Source organism: Theropithecus gelada, chromosome X, assembly GCF_003255815.1.
Source record: "Theropithecus gelada isolate Dixy chromosome X, Tgel_1.0, whole genome shotgun sequence".
In the NCBI taxonomy this organism is placed as follows: Eukaryota; Metazoa; Chordata; class Mammalia; order Primates; family Cercopithecidae; genus Theropithecus; species Theropithecus gelada.
This window is the reverse complement of record NC_037689.1, coordinates 52536144-52559277: the sequence shown is the minus strand read 5'-3', so window position 1 is coordinate 52559277 and position 23134 is coordinate 52536144. Positions and strand designations below refer to the sequence as shown.

Sequence of the window (23134 nt, the reverse complement as noted above, 5' to 3'; positions counted from 1 at the left end):
TTGAGAGATACTGGGAAATTGCCGTCTAAATATGTTTACAATCCCATCAGCAGTGTTTGAGAGTGCTTGTTTCTTCACAACTTTGCCCACACTGTGTATTATTGTTTTGACCTTTGGTATTTGGAGAGAGAAAACTTTTTTCATTTATGTTTTAAAAAATTATAAGTACCATTGAGAAATAATACTTCTTAAAAATTATAGATGAGTAATGAAACAGATTTCTCTAAAGTCATATCTGACTTTGGCTCTCTTTTGGGCGAAGGATCCCAGATAGTGTACTGTTCTAGAAAGAAACTTTAATTCTGTTGCTAGGGTTCTTACAAAATGTGTAACCATAAACTATTTTAATAAGAGACAGTTTCGTAGATAGGTTTCATTTTTCGAAAAAGGGGAAGAAACACCATTCTGTGGCTTGATGTGGCTTTGTCAGTTACTGCCTCCCCACCTCCTGGGACTTCCCACTGCCTCTTTAGCACAAATCAGACTTAAGCAAAAACAACTCTTTTTCCATGGGATCAGTTATAAAAAGAATGGCTTTGCAGTGAGCAGTTCAGTCTACTGGTCTCGTCAGTGAAAGGCTTGTGAAAATTTCTGGAAAGAGCACTGGCCGGCTTGTTCATCTCTCTGGTCAATTGCTGTGTTTCTGCTGGATCAGATGAGCAGATTGGTTAGTGAAGGTAAGAAAAAGAAAGCAAAGGACCCTAGAACTCTGCTATTATTTTTTGTCATCTGTCTTCTCACGCTTTCTTAACCCTTTATCACCAGAGCGCAGATCCATTCTTATGACATCTAAAATGCTTTTCTAGCTTACCATATCAGAGGCAAGTGGGAGTTTAAACAAGCATTCAGTGGAGTTGAAAAATAAAGAGAAATTAAGCCCAATACTTCCTTTTCTTACCTCCTCGTGTCCACATTCTAAGCATTTCTAAAATACATATATTTTTGCCTACAATTTTTGACTGATCTGATCAAATATTTATTGTATCATTTTTGCAGTCCTCTTTCACTAATTGCTACACTGGTTTAGCATCTGTATTTTTAAAAGAAGGCCTAAAAACCTAAGCAAGGTTTTGCAGGGACAACACAGCTCTTGAATTCAGTTACGGTGATGCAGTTTTAGAGACGAACACAATCATAATCCTTTCCAGTTGGATTTGACTCTCAATTATTCAGTTCAGCAAGCTTGTGATAGTGTTTTTCCATGTGGCAGGATGTATTCAAAATGAATGTGATCTATAGTGAGGATGCTTTTCGACTTTCATCTGGGTGATTTGGGGAAAGCTTCCCTCTTGGTATTAAAGATAGCGCATGTACGAGTGGATTTTTGTTTGAATTATCTTTAGACTCGCTTGAACGTTCTTTGTCTTGTGCATATGAATCTGTGCTTAAATATAGACCTGGTTTGGACAGAATATTTATACTGATATTTTTATAACATTTCTTGCGTAGGTCAGTGTGAGAAGATTGTTTCTGAGCTTGAGAAGCTTCTGGAGGATTGAAGAGTATTTGAAGTCTGTGTCAAACATCCACATCATAAGTGGAATTTTGGAGATATTCAAAGGTAGTACACTAATTCTATTATCTCAGAGCAAAGTGATGTTTGGAGTATTTATATCAAGTCACTGAGACATTTCCCATCACATATGTAATGATTATTTTAGATACATAAGATATTGTCCCTCTAGGCTCTTAATAAACATTATACAATGTAAATATGCCTTCATTAACTAAATATGGTTATTTCTCCTCCCAATTTTTGTTTAAAAACGTTTCAAATCTATATAAACATTGAAAGAATAGTACAACGAACACCCATATTTTCATCATGTATATTAATCAGTGGTATCCTTTTGCCACATTTACTTTCTTTCTTGCTTTGTCTTTCTGTCTCTGCTTGTCCTTTTATATATATGTATAAATGTAAATAAATATAAATATAAATACACACACACACACAGTTTTTTCCCTGAATGGTTTGAAAGTATGTTGCTGACTTTAGGACACATGTCACCCCTAAATTCTTGAGCATGTATCTCCTAAAAATAAGAGCAGTCTTCCATAACACTGTTACAACACCACGGAAACATAACATCGACACAATACTATTATCTAAGATGTGCTACACATTCAAATTTTCCCAATTATCCACATGTCCTTTAGAACCTGTTTATTTTTTAAATCCAGGATCCAATCAAGAATCTTGCATTGCATTTGTAGTTGACATGCCTACAGTTAAGTAAATGTTAATGATAATTGGCATAATTAACATGATTAACAATGATTAACAATTATAACACCAAGGAAATTTATATCAATACAATACTATTATGATAGGTTTTCTTATTTTTGTAGTCCTCTCATTTTGCATCAAAATACGTTGAAAGTGATTCAAGAAAACGATCCATAAGGTTTAATTTTTCAATTTATGGTATATCAAGAAGGAGTATAAAGAAAAATCCAAACTATGATAAAAATATATTTACTAATATTTCTTCACCAAAGTTTACATCTTCTGAACTAAGAAAATTCACACATCAGATCGTCCTTGGAAGTAGTCATTAACTTTGGTCATAAGAATCTAAGCAGAACCAAACACAAAATTACTTATTTACTTGGTCATATTAATATGAAGAACAGAGGGCTTTTGATTTATGATTGTACTATCTTAGCCATCAAGTTATACTTTCAGAAATTAATTTGTTAAGTAAGAATTGCTTCATATTTGATAGAAGAATAGATAATCCCAAATTATATGATTTGTAACAGAAATTGAAATATTAATGAGCAATATTTTAGAGCATTCATCAGTAAATTCAGTACAAGTTGAAATAATAGGGATATAATCTAAGGTATGTGATGAAGTGATTATTTCCAGGTCTAAGGAACAGGTATTTTTAAAGATAAGAGTAAGGAAACTGCAGATGCTATTTTATACAGGGAGGTCCTTCCTAAAGAAGCTTTTTGTTTTAGATAAAGGTCTTGCACCATTCACTGAAAAAAAAAATTGGAACATGTAATACAGATTTGGTTACATTATCATAATTAAATCATGAACAAAACAATATTCAACTTTTTCAGTGATCACTTTTCAGCAATTTACCTGCAAGTCCCCCACATCAAGAAAGTCTTAAAAAGTTTACATTGGAATTATGGGATTTAGAATTTATATTATAGGATAATATAATATAGAGGTAAAGAGATGAAATACGGGATTTTGAGTTTTGCGGGTATTAAAAAATAACACATGACCTACATACAATCTTAACAAGACAGTTCACTCTCTAATTTGAGACAAACATAAATTAGCTCATTTGATTGGAAAATTAAAAAAAAGAACAATGTGCTAAGGAATGTCAATGAAAACAATCTCAAACATTGCTGGTGAGAGAATAAATTGATCCAAGCTACTTGAAAGGAAATTTGGCAATAGCTTTGATCCAGTAATTCTGCTGCTCTAAGTCTGGCCTGTGGAAATACTCACGGAGGCATATGCAATAATTATACATAGAGGAAAAGCAAGACTAACCTCAGTGTCCCTCAAGAGAAATGATTTACTAAAATAAGATGTGTCTTTAGATGTACTATTTCAAAAACTCTTAAAAGTTATATCTCTGTAAGCAGACATGTTGACAGGTAGAAGCCAAACTGCACCCCTGCTAGCTAGGCTCAAGATCTATGAAACAGCAGATAACAAATGTTTTCCTGTCTATAATTGCAAGATGTTATAGCCCATGATGGTGGAAGGCAGTCCCATCCCATTGCCTCCATTTGTGTGTGGCCGCTAGAAGTTTTTGCGTCCATCTCAATCCAGCCTCTTCGGGTGTCTTAGTTCACACACCTCCACAATGTTTTTCAAGAGGCAGGATCTGTTTTGCCTCATCATCCAAAATTTCCACACTCCCCACCAATCCTCAATCTTGTTTTCCTTTTGCTCGTGTCAATTTTTCCTTCTTTCCAAAGACTATTCCAGTGATTTATCTTTTCTGTTTTATTAAAGTTTCATGAAATCCTGATGAACACCTTGGGGTAGGGGAGAGAAGAGCCTAGAATCATTTTTCTAATTCAGATGCAAGGATTCTGAGTAGATGGCCAAAGGTTCTGAAATGTTAACGTATGAGGTGAGACTTGAAGGTTATGGGTGGCGGACCAGAGGATGGGTAGGGAACCAGAACTCTCAGGACAGAAGACAAAAAATGCACAAATCCCTGGGATAGGCATGGGGCTCAGGTGAACTAGGAAGGGATCAGCATGGCTGGGATCCTGGGTCCTGTGGGAAACAGGCAGAGATGAGATTAGGAAGACAGATAGGGAGCACACATCACAGGCTTACCCTGTATGAACTTAATCCCTGAGGTGATGGGAAGTGGTTTGTATTTAAACAGAGAATCTGTATTATTTTATTTATTTATTTATTTATTATTTTTGAGATGGAGTCTCGCTCTGTTGCCCAGGCTGGAGTGCAGTGGTGTGATCATGACTCACTGAAACCTCCACCTCCTGGGTTCAAGCAATTCTCCTGTCTCAGCCTCCTGAGTAGCTGGGACTACAGGCACTCACCACCACACCAGGCTAATTTTTGTATTTTTAGTAGAGACAGGGTTTCACCATATTTGTCAGGCTGCTCTCGAACTTCTAACCTCAGGTGATCCACCCACCTCAGCCTCCTGAAGTGCTGGGATTATAGGCATGAGCCACCGCACCCAGCCTGTAATATTAAATTACCCTGTGAAAGATGGTTGTAAAATTAAAGATGAGGCAATGCCAGGCTATAGCAGTGTCATGGTTTAGGAAAATGTTCATATGGTTAGATTAAAAAACAGAGGATAAATTAATTGTATTCCTGAAAGACATATGAGCATTGATACACAATTGGGACATATGTGTAGTAATCTGGGCCACCCCTCTGGGGTGAGTGCTGGCTTTCCCCTGGAGCCTTCCTTTTTGCACTTCACGGCACCTTTCTTCTTTTATTTGGCAAGTGCTGTTGTTACTACATGGAATCAGGGCTGATGCCCTTTTCCTGGAAGGACTAATTGCTTGCTATTATGATTGTGTGATATTAACTGCTCTTAGCTGTACAATAGTGTGATATGTTCTAAGAACAGAACACACACTTTGGAGTTTGTAAACTTGGGCTTGAATCTTGCCTGTAGTACTTAGTCATTGTGTGACCTTGGAAGGGGTATTTATCATACCTGAAACTCAGTTTTCTCATTTAGAAAATCTAGATAATGATAAAGAGAAAAAAATTAAAAGATTTTTAAAGAGATATGTCCGCATCTAGATTATGATCATGTCTAATCTGCAGTGTTGTTGGAAGGTTAGGGGCTATGCCTGGAAAGCACTTGGCATACAGCTGTCATTATGATGCCTATCCCATTTATTGCATCTGCTTTTTGACTTAGGTCAAGGGTAGGCAAGCCACAGCCCAGGACCAAATTGGCCCCCTGCTTGTTTTTGTAAACTTTAGTAGGAGCACAGACACAGTCATTTGTTTACATGTTGTCTATGATTTCTTTCTTGCTATGCCAGCAGGGCTGCAACAGAGTTTGTATGATTTGCAAAGCCTAAAATCTTAACTCTCTGGCCCAGTATAAAAAAAAGTTTACTGATCCCTAACTTAGGTTTTTTTAAACGTTCCCCCTTATAAAGTTCTTCTCTCATTAAGTTTTCTCTTTGACTCCACGCTTGTGTCGTTTAGATGTAAATTAAAAGTGTGTCCTTTGATCAGCATGCTCAAAGGATACAAAATTACAGTTATATAGAAGAAATAAGTTCAAAAGATCTCTTGTACAGCATGGTGACTATAGTTGATGATCTATCATATTCTTGAGAAATGATAAGAAACTGAATATAAGTATTCTCACCACAAAAATAATAACTGTGAGGTAATATATATGTTAATTAGATAGATTTTGCCATTTCACAATATATACACTTCAAAATACCATATTATACATGAGAAATTCATACAATTTTATCTGTCGATTTTTTAAAAAATCAATAAAAAAATGTGTCTATGTGAAGAAGTGATAACAACAGCTTTTGGAAAAACTAAATGCTAGTCTAGAAAGAAGAACCTACGTTGCAGTTTCTTCTGAAAAGCAAGTAAATGATTTAACAAGGCACTGCACTTTAGCACATATTTCTAAGTTGTGAATTTGCACATAAGGTTAATTTTGGCATTCCCCTATCTGTTAATGATTAATGTGGGCTAAATTTGCCTAGAACATCCCCTCTGCAAATGTTCTCAGGTGTCTCTTCCTTCACACCTAACCAATCTGGGAGAATTTTATACATTTTATATATGTATATTTTATATGGAATATATATAGCTTTACATATATATAGCTTTATATATATATAGCTTCTCTAAGATGAGAAACAAGAATTCAAGTGACAAAATATCATTGAACAACTGAAGTAACCCATTGGGTTAAATTTTGGTGTCTCCGATGAAATCGATTCTAACAAATATGTTAACATTTGTTTGAAGTGTACCTTTTATATACCTTTGAAGAGATCCAGTGATATCTTACTAGAATTTCAAAAATACTGGAAAATTATTAAGAAAAATGCCAAAAATCAGTCAAAATAAACTCAATTAACTTTTCTTGATGTCTCTAAAATTTTAGGATATTGTGATGTGCAATGCTGTCTTTATTCTAGTGGTGCATTAAAGGGTGCAGTAATGGGCCCTTTTTTTTTTTTTTTGAAATGGAGTCTCGTTCTGTCACCCTGGCTGAAAGGCAGTGGCCCAATCTCAGCTCACTGCAAACTCTGCCCACCACCCCACCCCCATTCAAGCGATTCTCCTGCCTCAGCCTCCCGAGTAGCTGGGATTACACACATGCAGCACCAAGCCCTGCTAATTTTTTGTATTTTTAGTAAAGACAGGGTTTCATCATGTTGGCCAGGCTGGTCTTGACCTCCTGACCTCATGTAATCCACCTGCCTCGGCCTCCCAAAGTGCTGGGATTACAGGTGTGAGCCACTGCGCCCGGCCTTGAATGGGCCCTTTTAAGTGCATTGAAGTGGAAGATGAATTGAAGCAAAGGGCCTAAACTAGGAAATTAATTATGAAGATTAAATGTGTTAGTATCTGTACTTTTATTTATGTTTTATTACTCTGCATAGCTTTAGAAAGATCTTTTAAAAGCTTCTTTAGTGTGCTCTCTGCTGCCCTCTGCTGCTAATTTTCAGAAATTAATTTTGATCCTGATTAATGCTCACTTTACTCTTCATAATCTCATTCAAAATTAAAGCTTGATGGTACTCAAGACAGAATTTAATCCCACACTCTCAATTTACAGATGATAAGTTGAGTGTCTGAGAGGTTAATAACATGAACTTGGGCTCCGTTTCCTGACTGCTGGTGATTTGGGGCACATTACTCAATTTTGTCATCTGTAAAACGAGCATAATAATAGTACCTAAATATTAGAGTTTTTTTGTGATGATCAATTAATTTAGTACACAAAAAGCATGCAGAATATTTTCTGGGTTGTAGCTAGTAGTATGTTAGCTATTTTATAGATTTGGCAACAACTAAACTAAAACCACTGCCAATGACAAGATCAGAGCTAGAACTCTGGTCTCTTAATACTAGTACGTGCTCTCTCTCTCTCTTCATATATATATTTATGTGTGTGTGTGTGCATTTATGTACACACACATATATATTTTATAAAATACATACAATTCTCCATGATTTGTTAAGTGTGAAGGAAAAGACACCAGAAGACATTTGCAGATGAGATGCTCTAGGTAACATACATATATTTATATATATACACTACATATGTATATTGCCTGAGTGAGTATGAAATTAAATTTTGCCTTCAAATATAGGGTTTTATTTTTTCACGGAGTCTTGCTGTGTTGCCAGGCTGAAGTGCAGTGGCTCAGTCCCGGCTCACTGCAATCTCCACCTCCCGGGTTCAAGCGATTCTCCTGCCTCAGCCTCCCGAGCAGCTGGGATTACAGGTGCACGCCACCACATCCAACTAATTTTTGTATTTTTACTAGAGATGGGGTTTCACCATGTTGGCCAGGATGGTCTCGAACTCTTGACCTCGTGATTCATCCACCTCGGCCTCCCAAAGTGCTGGGATTACGGGCGTGAGCCACCGCACCTGGCCTGAATATAGATATTTAAAATGTGACTTGTTCACTGCATCCAAAGCTCCTATAGTCGTTACAAAGCCCTTGCTGCTGCTCCTTCCTCCTTGTACTGTTCCAGGTGGGCTCCCCACAGAAGAAGCTACAAACCTAGAAAGCTCCTCAAGCCCCCAGTATAAATTCCTACTGCCTGCAATTGGAAGGTGACTTCACTGTGGACTTTAAGTAGCTTCTCTAATGAGCCGCCTACCTGAATCTCCAATGGACAATGACACACTTGCACCCAGATAGTCTATCTCTTGTCAGGCTCAAGAAGAGCTAAGCTAAACCCATTGCTTCCTTCGCAGCTCCTCCTGATCTTCCCATTTTGGTCAATGATGGTGCCATTTTCCCTACATACCCACACTCAGAGTTACTTTTGGCTCCTCTCTCTCCTTCACTTCCATGTCTGGGGGTCTTGGTCTCTCAAATTCGTTCCTTCTCTTTCTTTTCTCCTACCTCCCTCTTGGTTCCTGTCCCAGTCATCTCAGGCTGGGATGAATCTAGCAGCCTCCTAACTTGGGTCCTTAACACCAATCTCACTCTGCTGAAATTAATTTTGCACTTTATGGCTATATTATATCATGTGGTGAATCAGCTTCCTTACTTGCCAGAACATTGTATCGCCTACAGGATGAATCAAATGTACTCAGTCTTGCATGTCCCAACTTACCTCCCTGACCTGACCTTATCTCCCACTCCTCCCTCCCAGGAATCTTTTTTTCTTTCTTTCTTTTATTACAATTTTTTTTTTTTTTTTTTTTTTTTAAGCTGGGGACACGTCTATCCCTAGAGACTAGGATGCACTTTCTGCTTTTCCGGCATCGGACCCACCACTTTACTGGTCTGGCTTGGGTCCTGCACATCAGAATGATAGAGTTCTTATTCTGCTGGAATTAAGATACCAGCAAACTTCTCAGTTGACAACAAATAGGAAAAGGGGCCCATTACTGTACTCAAAATTCTAGGCCCTTTTCCTTCATTGCTATGAAGGACTGTGGAGATTATCTGGAGTACTTATAAACCTCATCCGCATACAATGAAAGAAGACTCCATTAGGGCTGATTGTTTAATATGAAGAGAAATAAGATAAATAGTGGGAGACTTGGGGTATGTCTGAATGGGGGTCCTAAAGGGGGGATTCGGCAAACTGGGACATTTCAAGAAAGGCTCTTAGGTGAGCATGACACTGACAAACAACGCTTGCACCCACCTATATTGGTGTCTGTTACTGACCCACGTGAAATTGACAACAGAAACCTCTTCACTTTTATTGCCCTTCTCTCCTCTGTGCAATGTTTTCCCTCTTCTCACTGCCCTTATGAATCCCTTCTGTCTGTAGGGCCAAATAAAGGTTAACCTATCACACAGTCATCTCTCTCTTCTTCACCCTTAGAATGTGCATCATCTTTAACCACAAACAGCTGTACAGGAAATGCCATCTGCTTCTCCCCCCACCCCCTTAGTTACTATTTATTTATTTATTTATTTATTTATTTATTTAAGACAGAGCAAGGCTCTGTCATCCAGGCTGGAGTGCAGTGGTGCGATCTTGACTCACTGCAACCTCTGCCTCCCCAGTTCAAGTAATTCTCCTGCCTCAGCCTCCTGAGTGGCTGGGATTACAGGCGTCTGCCACCACGCCTGGCTAATTTTTGTATTTTTTAGTAGAGATGGGGTTTCATCATGTTGGCCAGGCTGGTCTCGAACTCCTGACCTCAGGTGATCCGCCCTCCTTGGCCTCCCAAAGTGCTGGGATTACAGGCATGAGCCACCGTACCTGGCCCTTGGTTACTTTAAAATATTTATCTTTAGTTTTTATGTTAATTAAAAATTTAATCACAGTTATACTTGCACATAAATTGGGTCAAATAATTCTGAGAAGTTTGTTACGAAAAACTGCTGTCCTTGCCTCCTTTTCTAGAAGCAACTACTTTTATCTCCCTTAACTAATTACTTGATATTTACCATCATTTCTTTAAATGGCATGCTTATGCTGCAACTTTTGGATTTTTCAGTTTGGGGCATTATTTCTTGACTTGTCATCATGAAGAGGAGGATTTAGTTCTCATTCCTCTCCTGGCCTCACCAAGGATATACAACTTTGTCCCCTTCCTCTCACTATACGGAGTGGCCACCTAGTCTGGACTCACAGGCCAATGCCTAGGATGATTTTTATTGGTATCATTGTACTATATATATATTAAAATAGTATTTTATACATACATGATATTCTGCTATATATGATAAAAATATTTTATCTTTGTTTACTGACTTTATGGTCACCTTGTGGTTATATTTTAAATTGAGTTAGATCCATTTTCAGTGCTTTATATTATTATGTGCTGTATTATCATGACTCTATAAAAGCTATTTATAGCTCAGCCATGTAGTAGACCATGGGTTGTTTTTGTTTTGCTTTGTTTTTCGCAACACAACTTTCTTTCCTTTTTTTTTTTTTTCTTGAGACACGGTCTCGCTCTGTTGCCCAGCCTGGTGTACAGTGGCACAATCACAGCTCACTGCTGCATCGAACTCCTGGGCTCAAGCGATCCTCCCACCTCAGCCTCCCAAGTACTGGGACCACCACACCTGGCTAAGTTTTGAATTTCTTGTAGAGATATGATCTCCCTATATTGCCCAGACTGGTCTCAAACTTCTGGGTTCAAGCGATCCTCCCGCCTCAGCCTCCCAAAGTGCTAGGATCACAGGCATGAGCCACGGTGCCTGGCTTTACTGCTACACAACTTTCTTAAAATTATGAATTGGTGATTATAATTGTCTGGATCTATCTATATGGCAGCTACTAGCCAAATGTGGCTATTTAAATTAAATTAGATTAAATCAAATTAAAATGTCAGTCACAGTAGCCACATTTTAAGTGGCTATTGGCTATCATATTGGAAAGCACAGATATTTGACATTTTCATCACTTCAAGACGTTCTATTGGATAGCACTTTTGTTGCCTTGGAGTGACCTAAAAGAATGCACAATTAAAATGAAAATATCTTTACAATTTTTCTTTGAACAATTCACACAGGCATTCTAGACTTCTCCAAATGGAAGCATTTAAAAAACTTTAAAATAAATTCTGTATCTTCCTTGTTTCAAAATAGTGAAACAAACAAAAAAAAGCCTCAAATAAGTGTTCTAGTCCCATTTCATTACCAAACATCTAATAGTTTATGCTCTGGCTTTGCCATCTCTTTTTTTTTTGTTTTGTTTTTGAGACAGAGTCTCACTCTGCCACCCAGGCTGGAGTGCAGTGGCTCAATCTTGGCTCACTACAACCTCCACCTCCTGGGTTCAAGCGATTCTTCTGCCTCGTCCTCCTGAGTAGCTGCGATTACAGGCATGCACCACCACGCCTGGCTTATTTTTGTATTTTTATCAAAGATGGGGTTTCACCATGTTGGCCAGGCTGGTCTCAAACTTCTGACCTCATGTGATCCACCTGCCTCGGCTTCCCAAAGTGCTCGGGTTACAGGCATGAGCCACTGTGCCTGGCCTGGCTTTACTATCTTTTGTTAGCTCCTTTCTGACATCCCTTGAAAGGAATACAGAAACAAATTAATTACTCAGATGTTACTTTAGTATGCTAAAAATAACTATCATAGTATGCTGTGATGGCGATCCACCAATGAACTTTAAATTGCAATTATTGGCCAGGCGCAGTGGCTCATGCCTGTAATCCCAGCACTTTGGGAGTCCAAGGTAGGCAGATCGCTTCAGGTCAGGAGTTCAAGACCAGTCTGGCCAACATGGTGAAACCTCATCTCTACTAAGAATACAAAAATTAGCTGGGAGTGGTGATGTGCACCTGTGATCCCAGCTACTCGGGAGGCTAAGGCACGAGACTCACTTGAACCCGGGAGGTGGAGGTTAGAGTGAGCCGAGATCACACCACTGTATTTCAGCCTACATGAAAGAGCGAGAATGTCTCAAAAACAAAACAAAACAAAACAAAACAAAAAAACCAAAAAACTGCAATTATAATTAGCAGTCTTCAGTATTTAAAAATTTTATGTTATCACCTTCACTATTTTCTAAGTCTTTGCTGTTCCATAGAGTAGTCATGTGACAATTAAAATCAAATTAAATTAAATTAAAAATTGAGTTGCCTTAGCCATATTACAAGTGCCCAATAACTACATGTGGCTATTGGCTGCCATTTTGGACAACACAGATATTGATCATTCCATCATCCCAGGAAGCTCTGTTGGACAGTGCTGGTCTAGATTTTTCATTTGCTTAGCTTTTTCTAATTTATCCTCAAAGTTTGTGGTCAATTATATAAATTGTATTTCATGATGGTCAGACCTTTTCAGTTGTCTTTAATTTTATCTTTAGCTTCAGAAGCCTTCTGATCTGTTCTAATCACCTGGTTGCCTTTTTTTTTTTTTTTGAGACGGAGTCTCATTCTGTCGCCCAGGCTGGAGTGCAGTGGTGCGATTTTGGCTCACTGCGAGCTCCGCCGCCTCCCGGGTTCACGCCATTCTCCTGCCTCAGCCTCCCGAGAAGCTGGGACTACAGGCGCCCGCCACTACGCCCGGCTAATTTTTTTGTGTTTTTAGTAGAAACGGGGTTTCACCGTGTTCGCCAGGATGGTCTCGATCTCCTGACCTTGTGATCCGCCTGCTCAGCCTCCCTAGAGTGCTGGGATTACAGGCGTGAGCCACCGTGCCCGGCCCCTGGTTGCCTTTTAAGCCTGTTACATACGCAGCTTTCATCCTGGAATGTCTTTTCACTGTCATCATGGGTAGGTCTCCTCTTCACAACTCCTGGGCCTAGGACGAAAAATGGGGAGCCTCAGTCTTCAGCCCTTCCACCTTCTTTGCCCAGTCCTGGCTATCCTTGACATTCGGCCCATATACCTAAGCTCTGTCTACAGCCCTCGTTAAAAACCACCTCTTCATCATCTTTTGGGCCTAGGGGTGTGTGCACATTCAGTTTCCCCAAGTCTGTCCTAATCGTGATGGATTTGGGGCAGAGCCTGCACAGACTCTGTAGTTGGGTCTGCCATCTGAGCAGGGAATTCCGAGGTCCTGAATACCAGAAGTGTGAGCTAGAAGGCAGCAGTATAGAGGCTGGGTGGCCTCCCATCATGTTGGACTCTAGAACTCCTTACCCTGTTGGGAGAGGTGCAACTTAAGGAGGGCCAGAATGAGGCCCTTTACATTACTGGGTTCAGAACAAGGGCTCAGGCTATCCTGGTTTAAGGGCTGTTTGTTTCTCTCCTGTGCTGTATTTCCTGTTTCCGGTATCCTTTGTCTCCATTTTATTGTTTTACTTACTCCTTTCAGTGGAGCACATATTCTATTGACTTTCTGAGAAAGGTGCTTGGAAAATCAGCTATTTGAGACTTGTAACCTAGAAATATCTTTATTCTGTCATCACACTTAATTGATAACTTGGTCTTGGTTGAAAATAACTAATTGAATGAAAATTCAGAATTTGTAGACATTTTTTCATTGTCTTATTGTTTCTTATGTTACTGTTAAAAAGTCTGAAGATTCTGATTCTTTTTTTTTTTTTTTTTTTTTATTTATTTATTATTATTATACTGTAAGTTGTAGGGTACATGTGCATAACGTGCAGGTTTGTTACATATGTATACTTGTGCCTTGTTGGTGTGCTGCACCCATCAACTCGTCATTTACATCAGGTATAACTCCCAATGCAATCCCTCCCCCCGCCCCCCTCCCCATGATAGGCCCCGGTGTGTGATGTTCCCCTTCCCGAGTCCAAGTGATCTCATTGTTCAGTTCCCACCCATGAGTGAGAACATGCGGTGTTTGGTTTTCTGTTCTTGTGATAGTTTGCTAAGAATGATGGATTCCAAGGATTCTGATTCTTGGTCTTTTTTTGTGACTCTTTTTTCATTCTGGAAGCTTATAGGATATTCTCTTTGTCCCAGGTGTTCTATCATTTCACATTCATGAGAGGAGGTATAAATCTATTTTCACTCACTATTTTGATAACTTATGTCCTTCCATTCTGGGAAATATTCTTAAATCGTGTCTTTGAATTTCTCCCCTATTTTCTCTGGTCTTTCTGAACCTCCTATTATTCAGATACTAGATCTCCTGGACTGGTCCTCTCTAATTTTATTTTCCATCTTGTAATTTTGTTCTCCTTTCAAAATAATAATTTACCTCAACTTTACCTTTCAATCCTTCCATTGAGGTTTAAAATTATCATTTTTAATTTCTAACAGCTTTGGAATTCTTCTTTTTTATAGCATCCTATTTGTAATTCATGATTATATTATACCTTAACTCTCTAAGAATATTGATGGTAGAATCTGCCACCTCCTTCACCCCGCCCTAACTTTGTTTCCTCCAAATGACTATTTTGGTCTTTCTCATAGCAGACCTTTCCTCAGATGTTTCAGAATTCTACTCATATTTAAGGATAAAGATCCAAAAAGCTGAATAGGCTCTATTAATTGTGGACTTAAATAAAGAATGATCTGGTTGCCTGTTGAGTTGGGGAACCTCTGATGTCAATTGCTCTTCTCAGACAAGTCAGATTCCCCAAGACATTCTTCCCAATATCCTGCTTAGAAGGTGGATACTCCTCTTGCTATCATTCTTTGAGCTGAGTAAGGGGAGAGAGGTCATGGATCTCAGCAAAAATATGCATATGTTTATTTAATTGATCTATTATCAATTCAATAATTTTACCCTCAATTGGTATTCCCTACTCCAGAGACCCTCTGTTTCACTCTTTAGAGACTACATTTGAAGTTTTTCTTTGGGGTTAAGGATAGGGAGTGTCACCTGGCTGCATGGCCAGGTGTGAAAGATGCTCTGGGTTTCTCACTGCTTTTTAAATAGACTTTCAATATTTCTTACCTTAGATATATCCCCTTTACTCTCACTCCAAAAAGGTATGTGATACCACCAATTCCTCAACACTGAGGGCAATTTAAGTCAGATTGGCTCTTCGCTTTTCCCATGTATATTAGTCTGTTCTCATGCTGCTTTAAAGAACTGCCTGAGACTGGGTAATTTATAAAGGAAAGAGGTTTAATTGACTCAGTTCTGCAGGGCTGGGGAGCCTCAGGAAACACAATCATGCTGGTAGGCACCTCTTCACAGGGTGGCAGGAGAGAGAATGAGTGCCCAGAGAAGGGGAAAGCCCCTTATAAAACCATCGGCTCTCATGAGAACTAACTCACTATCACGAGAACAGGATGGGGGAAACCACCTCCATGATTCAATGATCTCCACCTGGTCCCTCCCACGACACATGGGGATTATGGGAACTACAATTCAAGATGAGACTTGGGTGGGGACACAGCAAACCATATCCCCATGGCTCTTGTAAGATTCAGTGTTCTTAGGTCTCCTGTCATTAATCCTCAATCTCCTGCTTCCCAGCTTCTAAAATGTTATTGTACTGGTCTCTTCTCCTGTTTTTTTTTTTGTGTGTGTGTGTGTGTGTGTATTTGTGTGTGTGTTTGTGTGTGTGTGTGTATTATACCTTGTTAAAAACCATTTATTGTTGTTTTAGTGAAGTTTGGAAAGGAAGAAAAAATACATACATGTGCCTATTCTGCTGTCTTTCCTAGGGATCCTTGCTTTCTTCAACCTCAGTTGAATATCTTTTTCGAGCTCACGTTCTCCAGAGTGGTGGGAAAGTACTCACTGTCAATCAGGATTTCCTCAGTCACTTCAGGGCTCCCTCCTCCTTGGATGTGTGTCTAAGTTTTAGATTGTTTATATAAAACCATAGGGTCAGCTGAGGATGGGAGTGGGTGGGAGATATCTTTGGTTGTCATCATGTAGCCGTACTGGTATCCATGGAAACTTATCATTCATCTGGTCCCTGGTTTGTAGTCTATGGAGATCATGTCTGCAATCTTTCCATCCCAACTGTAGGTCTTCTCCAGGGTTTCAGGTTCTCAGCAGCATGCTCGTGTGTGAGCAGACTTGATGAGGCAGCCTCATGCTGGCCTGCCCAGGTGATGCATGTGGCTGTCTCTCCTTCTGCTCCTGCAACATGCTGGTCATGAGATAATTTTGCAAACTTGTCTACTCTTGGCTCCCAAATCTCTCTGGAGACATACTTTTTCCTTCTATGGGGGACTCAGTCTACTTAAGTTTATTATTACTGCATAAATATTATGCCTTAAGTCTTTCATGGTTCTGGATTCTGAGGTGTAGAAGCTCAGGTTATGGTTTCTCAAAAGTCATTTCTCCCAAACGATTATTTCTGCCAGGAGTTTCTAAAGCCCATTTAGATACTCAAAAGTCAACAGATCGTTTTTGCTCTGATTTTCCACAATGATATTCTGAGGACTTGAAGGTGGAACGCCCTAGCTATAGCCTGGGTGGGGGTAGGGTGTTGAGGGCCAGGAAGTAACTGCATCCCCATTAGTTCTTTATGATAAACTCTTTCCCTGTTTCTTATCTTTCCATGTAGGTAAGATTGGCCTTTTCACCTGGATATTAGGTTTGAGGGCAGAACTTCATATAGATTTTTAAGGAAAGGGCAACTTTTGTTTTTATCCCTATAAGTGTGTTCAGCATACAGTAATTACTTCATGGATTTGTTGAAGACCTTTAACTTAGTATCTTCATGGCACATAACTGTGCCCAGAATATAGTAAACATTAAAAAAATTGAGATTTGCTAAATAAACCAGGAATAGTTCCAAAAGAGAAAAAAAATTTACAATCTGACCCTTCTACAATTTTTAAAAAAGGGAAACATTTTATTTACCTGGGAAACAATAATTACATGAATGTAAAAGAGATGTTAACAATTTTTAAAAGGACCTTTATGTATGGTTTTAAAAAAATCCTCCTTTTCTTATTTGACGTTTCAAGTTCAGGCTCAAGTTGACAGGTCTGTTTCAGAAGCCCAGCTCTCGAGGCCCAAGAGGACCAGTTTTCCTCACTGTTGCCTCTTGCCCCAGTGCCAGGAATGCCAGTGTGTTCTGTTTTTAGAAAATGCAGCTGCTGGTTTCTAGCCTGTTCTAGCCGCTCCAGACCAGTGACAATTGCTGGGGGTGGGGAGGGGAGGCAGATGTAGGGAAAGCCCGTGGTCAGGAAAGCTCCTTGGTAACTAGGAGGTAAACATCAGTTAGATACAGAGACATTTTCAGGATATATTCTGAGAACTGGGAGAGATAGAGAAAGAAATTTATTCTGGGATACAAAGACAGGGTAGGCTTTGTGGTACTTCATGATGTATTGAGCACGAATTAATTTCATACCATGTCGTTGTTGAAAATTCTTTAACTCAAATTAACAAATACCTTTTGAGTCTCTGTAGAAATGCAAATAACTGTGCTAGCTCCCAGGGGTCCAATACAAAGTTAAGTAAGACACAGCACTTGTTTTCAGTAGAATTTGCCGCAAATTTTCTCATTGTTTGCTCATAACCCACTAGCCATGTTTCCAATCTGCAACTTCTAGGTCACTGTTCATTTCCTATGGGGCAGAATGTAAATGCTTTTGCCTGACTGCCAAGGCTCTTCACGATCCAATTTCAGCTTATTTTCCCAATTCATAATGCTTGTGCTCAGCTTCTTTGTATGTGGTGGGTAGGTCATGCTGCCATATTCTCTTATAACCCTGTTCCTATGGCTGGAACTCCTAATTACTCTGCAGCATTCAGCTGAAATGTCACCTTCCCTATGACACATCCTGTGACTTCTCCCCTTTGCCCCAGGCTAAGTTAGGGACCCCCACCCCCTGTAGTTCCTTTGTACCTATCACTATTATAATCCTCAGTGATATAATATTGGAGTTGTTTATATCTAGTTAATTTTTTCCTATAGTGGGAAACTTTCTGAAGGATGGAATTGTATGTTTTTCATTTTTATATCATTAGCACATGCCATAGTCCTGGTACAAAGTAGGCACAGACTTAGTAAGAGCTTGGTGAATGTATAAAGTGAATTTATTCATTGTCCTTATTTTTGATATATCAAGTGCCAACTTCTAAAATTTCAGTATTCTTTTTCCCCATTCTTACTCATCGATTCTCTTTCCAGAATGCTGTCAGAAGGGTATCTCAGTGGACTTGAGTACTGGAATGACATCCACTGGAGTTGTGCCTCTTATAATGAGCAGGTGGCTGGGGAAAAGGAAGAGGAGACAAATTCTGTTGCTACTCTTTCCTATTCCTCTGTGGATGAAACACAAGTCAGAAGTCTCTACGTGAGCTGCAAATCATCTGGCAAGTTTCTCTCTTCAGTGCATTCAAGAGAGAGCCAACATAGCAGAAGTCAGAGAGTCACAGTGCTGCAGACAAACCCCAATCCTGTGTTTGAAAGCCCAAACTTGGCTGCAGTTGAAATATGTAGAGATGCCAGCAGAGAGACCTACTTGGTTCCATCTTCTTGCAAAAGTATTTGCAAGAATTATAATGACTTACATATTGCAGGGGGCCAGGTGATGGCCATTAGTTCAGTGACAACGGATTTTCCCTCTGAGAGCAGTTTTGAATATGGCCCTTTGCTGAAGTCATCTGAGATTCCTTTACCCATGGAGGATTCCATTTCTACTCAGCCCAGTGACTTTCCTCAAATACCTATCCAGCGGTACTCATCCTATTGGAGAATAACAAGCATCAAAGAGAAAAGCAGCTTGCAAATGCAGAATCCTATTTCTAATGCAGTGCTGAATGAGTACCTGGAGCAGAAGCTTGTGGAGTTATATAAACAGTACATTATGGACACCGTGTTTCATGACAGTTCTCCTACTCAGATTCTGGCATCTGAACTCATCATGACAAGTGTAGACCAAATCAGTCTTCAAGTGTCTAGAGAGAAGAACCTGGAGACCTCAAAAGCCAGGGATATAGTCTTTAGCCGCCTATTGCAATTGATGTCAACTGAAATTACTGAAATTAGCACTCCTAGTCTCCATATTTCTCAGTATAGCAATGCAAATCCATAGAGAGAATGCTTCCATTACTGTCTCTCATTTACTTAAGCATGAAGCAACACTTTATCCATTTATTCTGAGAATGTGCAGGAGGGAGTGGTGAAGGGGAATTAAGGGCTAGAGAAGTAAAGGTCAGTTGGAAGTCATGTGTGAATCATGGGGAAATCTCATAATATTACACTTGATGAAGGAATATGGTAAGAGGAGCCATAAGGAATGATTTCAAAGAGAGGTGTGTACAGCAAGGAAGCAAAAATAAAAATGATCAAAAAAAGAAAAGGTTAATTCATTTAAAGAAACATAGGAATTAAAAAAGAAGACAGCCGAATGAGATGAAACAAAAAGGCCAAAAGGTAGCTGGGCGCGGTGGCTCAAGCCTGTAATCCCAGCATTTGGGAGGCTGATGTGGGTGGATTACCTGATGTCAGGAGTTCGAGACCAGCCTGGTCAACATGGTGAAACCCCATCTCTACTAAAAATACAAAAAATTAGACGGGCGTGGTGGTGGGTGCCTGTAATCCCAGCTACTTGGGAAGCTGAGGCAGGAGAATCGCTTGAACCCGAGAGGCGGAGGTTGCAGTAAGTCGAGGTCATGCCATTGCACTCCAGCCTGGGCAACAAGAGTGAGACTCCGTCTCAAAAAAAAAAAAAAAAAAAAAAAAAAAAAAAAAGCCAAAAGGTTTCAGGGTAGAAGAGTTAAGAAAAGAGTTAAGAATATATTTGTTACCCAAATAAATTCCTCCAACTTGTTTATTTTTGAAGGAAATGAACTGTAGAAACCTGCTATATTTGGGTGGAAAGATAGGGTCAAACAGTTTTCAAAATATGTTTCTCTCCCATTTGTCTATTCTGTATCAGATCATTTAAAGGTTTATTCTTTGTAAATATTAAAACTGTAACAAATTATAATTGTGTTTTTATTTTTGAATGGTTTCTTAGTTACAGACACAGTCACAGAACAGCCACTCAAATCTCCTACATCTATTTCCTGGTAGAAATGAAGTTGTCTAAATGAAAATCACCACATAGCACTAAACCATTTAGTGTTATTTTGCTGTGTATGATTTTCTTGGTACTAAGCTTCAAAAGAAATTATGAGTCCAGGCGCAGTGGCTCATGCCTGTAACCCCAGCACTTTCGGAGGCCGAGGTGGATGGATCACCTGAGGTCAGGAGTTCGAGACCAACCTGGCCAACGTGGTGAAACCCTGTCTCTACTAAAAATTCAAAAATTAGCCAGACGTGGTGGCAGGTGCCTGTAATCCCATCTACTTGGGAGGCTGAGGCAGGAAAATTGCCTGAACTCAGGAGGCAGAGGTTGCAGTGAGCCAAGATTGCACCATTGCACTCCAGCCTAGGCAACAAGAGTGAAACTCCATTAAAAAAAAAAAAAAAGAAATTATGAATCTTATTGTTTCCCTTTTTTCCCTCTTCCTTTTCTCCATGCTCTCTTGACCTGGAGCCAGGAAGGAGTCTTCCATGTCCTTGGAACAAGGTTACAAGCCGTAGGGTCCCATGATATCAAATTCTGTAAACTCATTCACTAGAATAGTAGCTTCACTGCTCTGCATTGCATCTTTCCTCTGGCTCAGGGATTGTCAAACTATGGCCCATTGACCAGATCTAGCCTGCTGCCTGCTTTTGAACTCCCATGAGCAAAGAATGGTTTTTCTAATTTTTAAATGGTTGGGGAAAAAGAAAAAGAAGCAAAATAAGAATGGTATTTTGTGATGGGTGAAAATTATATAAAATTCAAATTCAGTGTCTATAAAATACAGTTTTATTGGAACACAGCAGTGCCCATTTGTTTATGTGTTGTCTCTGGCTGCTTTCACACTAGAATGGCAGAGTTGAGTAAAAGTGATAGAGAATATGGCTCACCAAAGCCTAAAACCCTTACTGCCTGGACAGAAAACCCTTACTTACTTGACAGAAGAAGCTTGCCAACCCTGCCTAACAGTAGTGCGTTGTCCATATAGTGGTTGTTGGCTTAATTCAGGTTCGCTGGGAAGGCAGACTCTGAGATGGAGATTGGTAAATTTCTTGAGGAGTGGTCTTGGGAACAACATCTGTGATGAAGTGAAGGAAGCAGAAGAGATTTCCACAGAGGCCTCCGTCCATCTCACAGGGAGCCCTGGAGCTAGGGTGACCCTTCAAAATGGTTACAAATGGAAACAAGAGGGTCAGATGTATACTCCAGCATCCACCAGGAGCGGGGTGTAACCTTAGCCGAGGCAGTTCAGTGGAGGGTAATCCCCAAAGTAGGAATCGACTGTGTCTTCAGCAGGCAAACCCCAAGCAGCTACTGGGAGAATGAGCTCCTCACCCCGAAAGAGCAATCTGGGTGGAGCAATCCTCTACATTTAGCAATATTTGTATTTGTAGAGTGAATGGATATATGTGTGTATATATATATATATATATATATTTTGGATATATGTTTTCTCACAATATATACTATTGTGTAAGGAAATCTGGTTTTGAAATAATTGTTAGAAATGTTATTCACTGTTTTAAACCTATTACAATAATAACTGCAATGTACTAATTGCTTGCTCTATGTCTAGCACTATGTTAAGAATTTTACATGAATTATCTTACATAATTCTTATAATAATCTTATGAGGGGGAATGTCTATTATTAATCCCCATTTTACAGATGAGCCAGCTGGGCTCAGGGAAATTAAATAATTTGTCCAAGGGCACACAGTAGATAGTGGAACTGGCTTTGGGTTCAGTTTCATTTAACTTGAAAGCCCTGGTTCTTAACCACTGTCACCTACTCTTTCTGTTCATCACTCTATTTGTCTCACTAAAGATTTTTTTCTGCTCTGAGTGGAGTCAACTCATTAATTTCTTACGTTATCTCATCTTTCCTTTTTAGTGTTTTGCTTGATATACTGTTTATTTGTATGTCTTCCTGCCCAGAACATGAACTTTGATTTATCCACATGCTTTTCCACATCCCAAACATTACTTGCACATAGTAGGCAATCATTTCATATTTGTTAAATGGATAAATACGTTTTGATCATGTTGGCTACTGCATTTGGTGACTGAAGTAAAAGACCATCAATATGAAAACCAGATAATTCTGACTAGGAAAAAAGTGCTATTGAGGTTTTCTCAAGGCATAAACTAACTAAATAAATGAGTCTAATTTATTATAGCAGGTTAGTAAATTATACAATAGAATGCATGGTTATTTTCCGTTGCTTCCCAAGACATAATTTGTTACAAAGTAAACTGGTTCATTTTATTTTTCAATGAATATTTATTTGATGTGGTGTTTTTGTTTTGTTTTGTGTTGATTTTTGAGTTGGATCACTGTGTATTAAGCATATGGAGGGAAGACATATGCATGTGTACACACACAGAAGTAGACCCTGCTCTCTGAAAACTTACCATATTGTCAGGGAGACCTGAAAGATAACTAAGGAAGAAGTAACAAAGCCATTTATTAGGTAAGAACTTGGCAAAGTGATACAAACAGGAATAAGATGATCAATTATTGCAACTCAAGTGTAGTGAGTGCTGAAAAGGAGACATGGTAGGGAGTTCCAGACAGTGGGGGAGCCCAATGTAGGAAATGCTTCCAAGGGGGGAGTGACGGTTTAAATAACTCTTGAAGAACAAGATCAGATCTAAGTAAATGGATAGGAGAAGTGTTCAGGAGACTGCAAGTCGATGGCTGTAACTGGAGCTGAATGAATGCATGAATAGGCAGGATATTTGTTTTTAAAATTGCTATTGTAACAAATTAGTAGAGTTTAGTGGCTTAAAACGACAAAAGTTCATCATCTGACATTTCCAGAGATCAGAAGTTCAAAGTCATTCTCACTGGGCTAAAATAAAGTTGTGGGCAGGGCTGCCTTCCTTCTAGGGTCTCTAGGAAAGAGTAAGTTTCCTTGCCCTTTCCAGCTTCTAGAGGCTGGCAACATTCCTTGGCTCTTGACTTTGACCTCTGCTTCCATCCTCACATCTCTTTCTCTGACTCTGATTCTTCTGCCTACCTTTTATAAGGACCCTTGTGATTACAACTGGGCTCACCTGAATAATTGAGGATAACTT

The 23134-nt window shown here is 39.3% G+C and overlaps 1 protein-coding gene across 1 annotated transcript; it reads left to right on the top strand.

Annotated features, from left to right (window-relative positions):
• The first annotated feature begins 402 nt into the window (after nucleotides 1-402).
• On the top strand, nucleotides 403-19537 carry CXHXorf21 (chromosome X CXorf21 homolog). Its single transcript, XM_025373011.1, has 3 exons — nucleotides 403-677; nucleotides 1450-1561; nucleotides 18170-19537. The coding sequence occupies exon 3, from the start codon at nucleotides 18171-18173 to the stop codon at nucleotides 19074-19076; it is 906 nt and encodes a 301-aa protein (XP_025228796.1). The 5' UTR covers nucleotides 403-677; nucleotides 1450-1561; nucleotide 18170; the 3' UTR covers nucleotides 19077-19537.
• The last annotated feature ends 3597 nt before the right edge of the window (nucleotides 19538-23134 follow it).

Excerpts from the sequence above, each read along its gene's own strand:
- CXHXorf21 (XM_025373011.1), top strand. The coding sequence starts at position 18,171 with ATGCTGTCAGAAGGGTATCTCAGTGGACTTGAGTACTGGAATGACATC.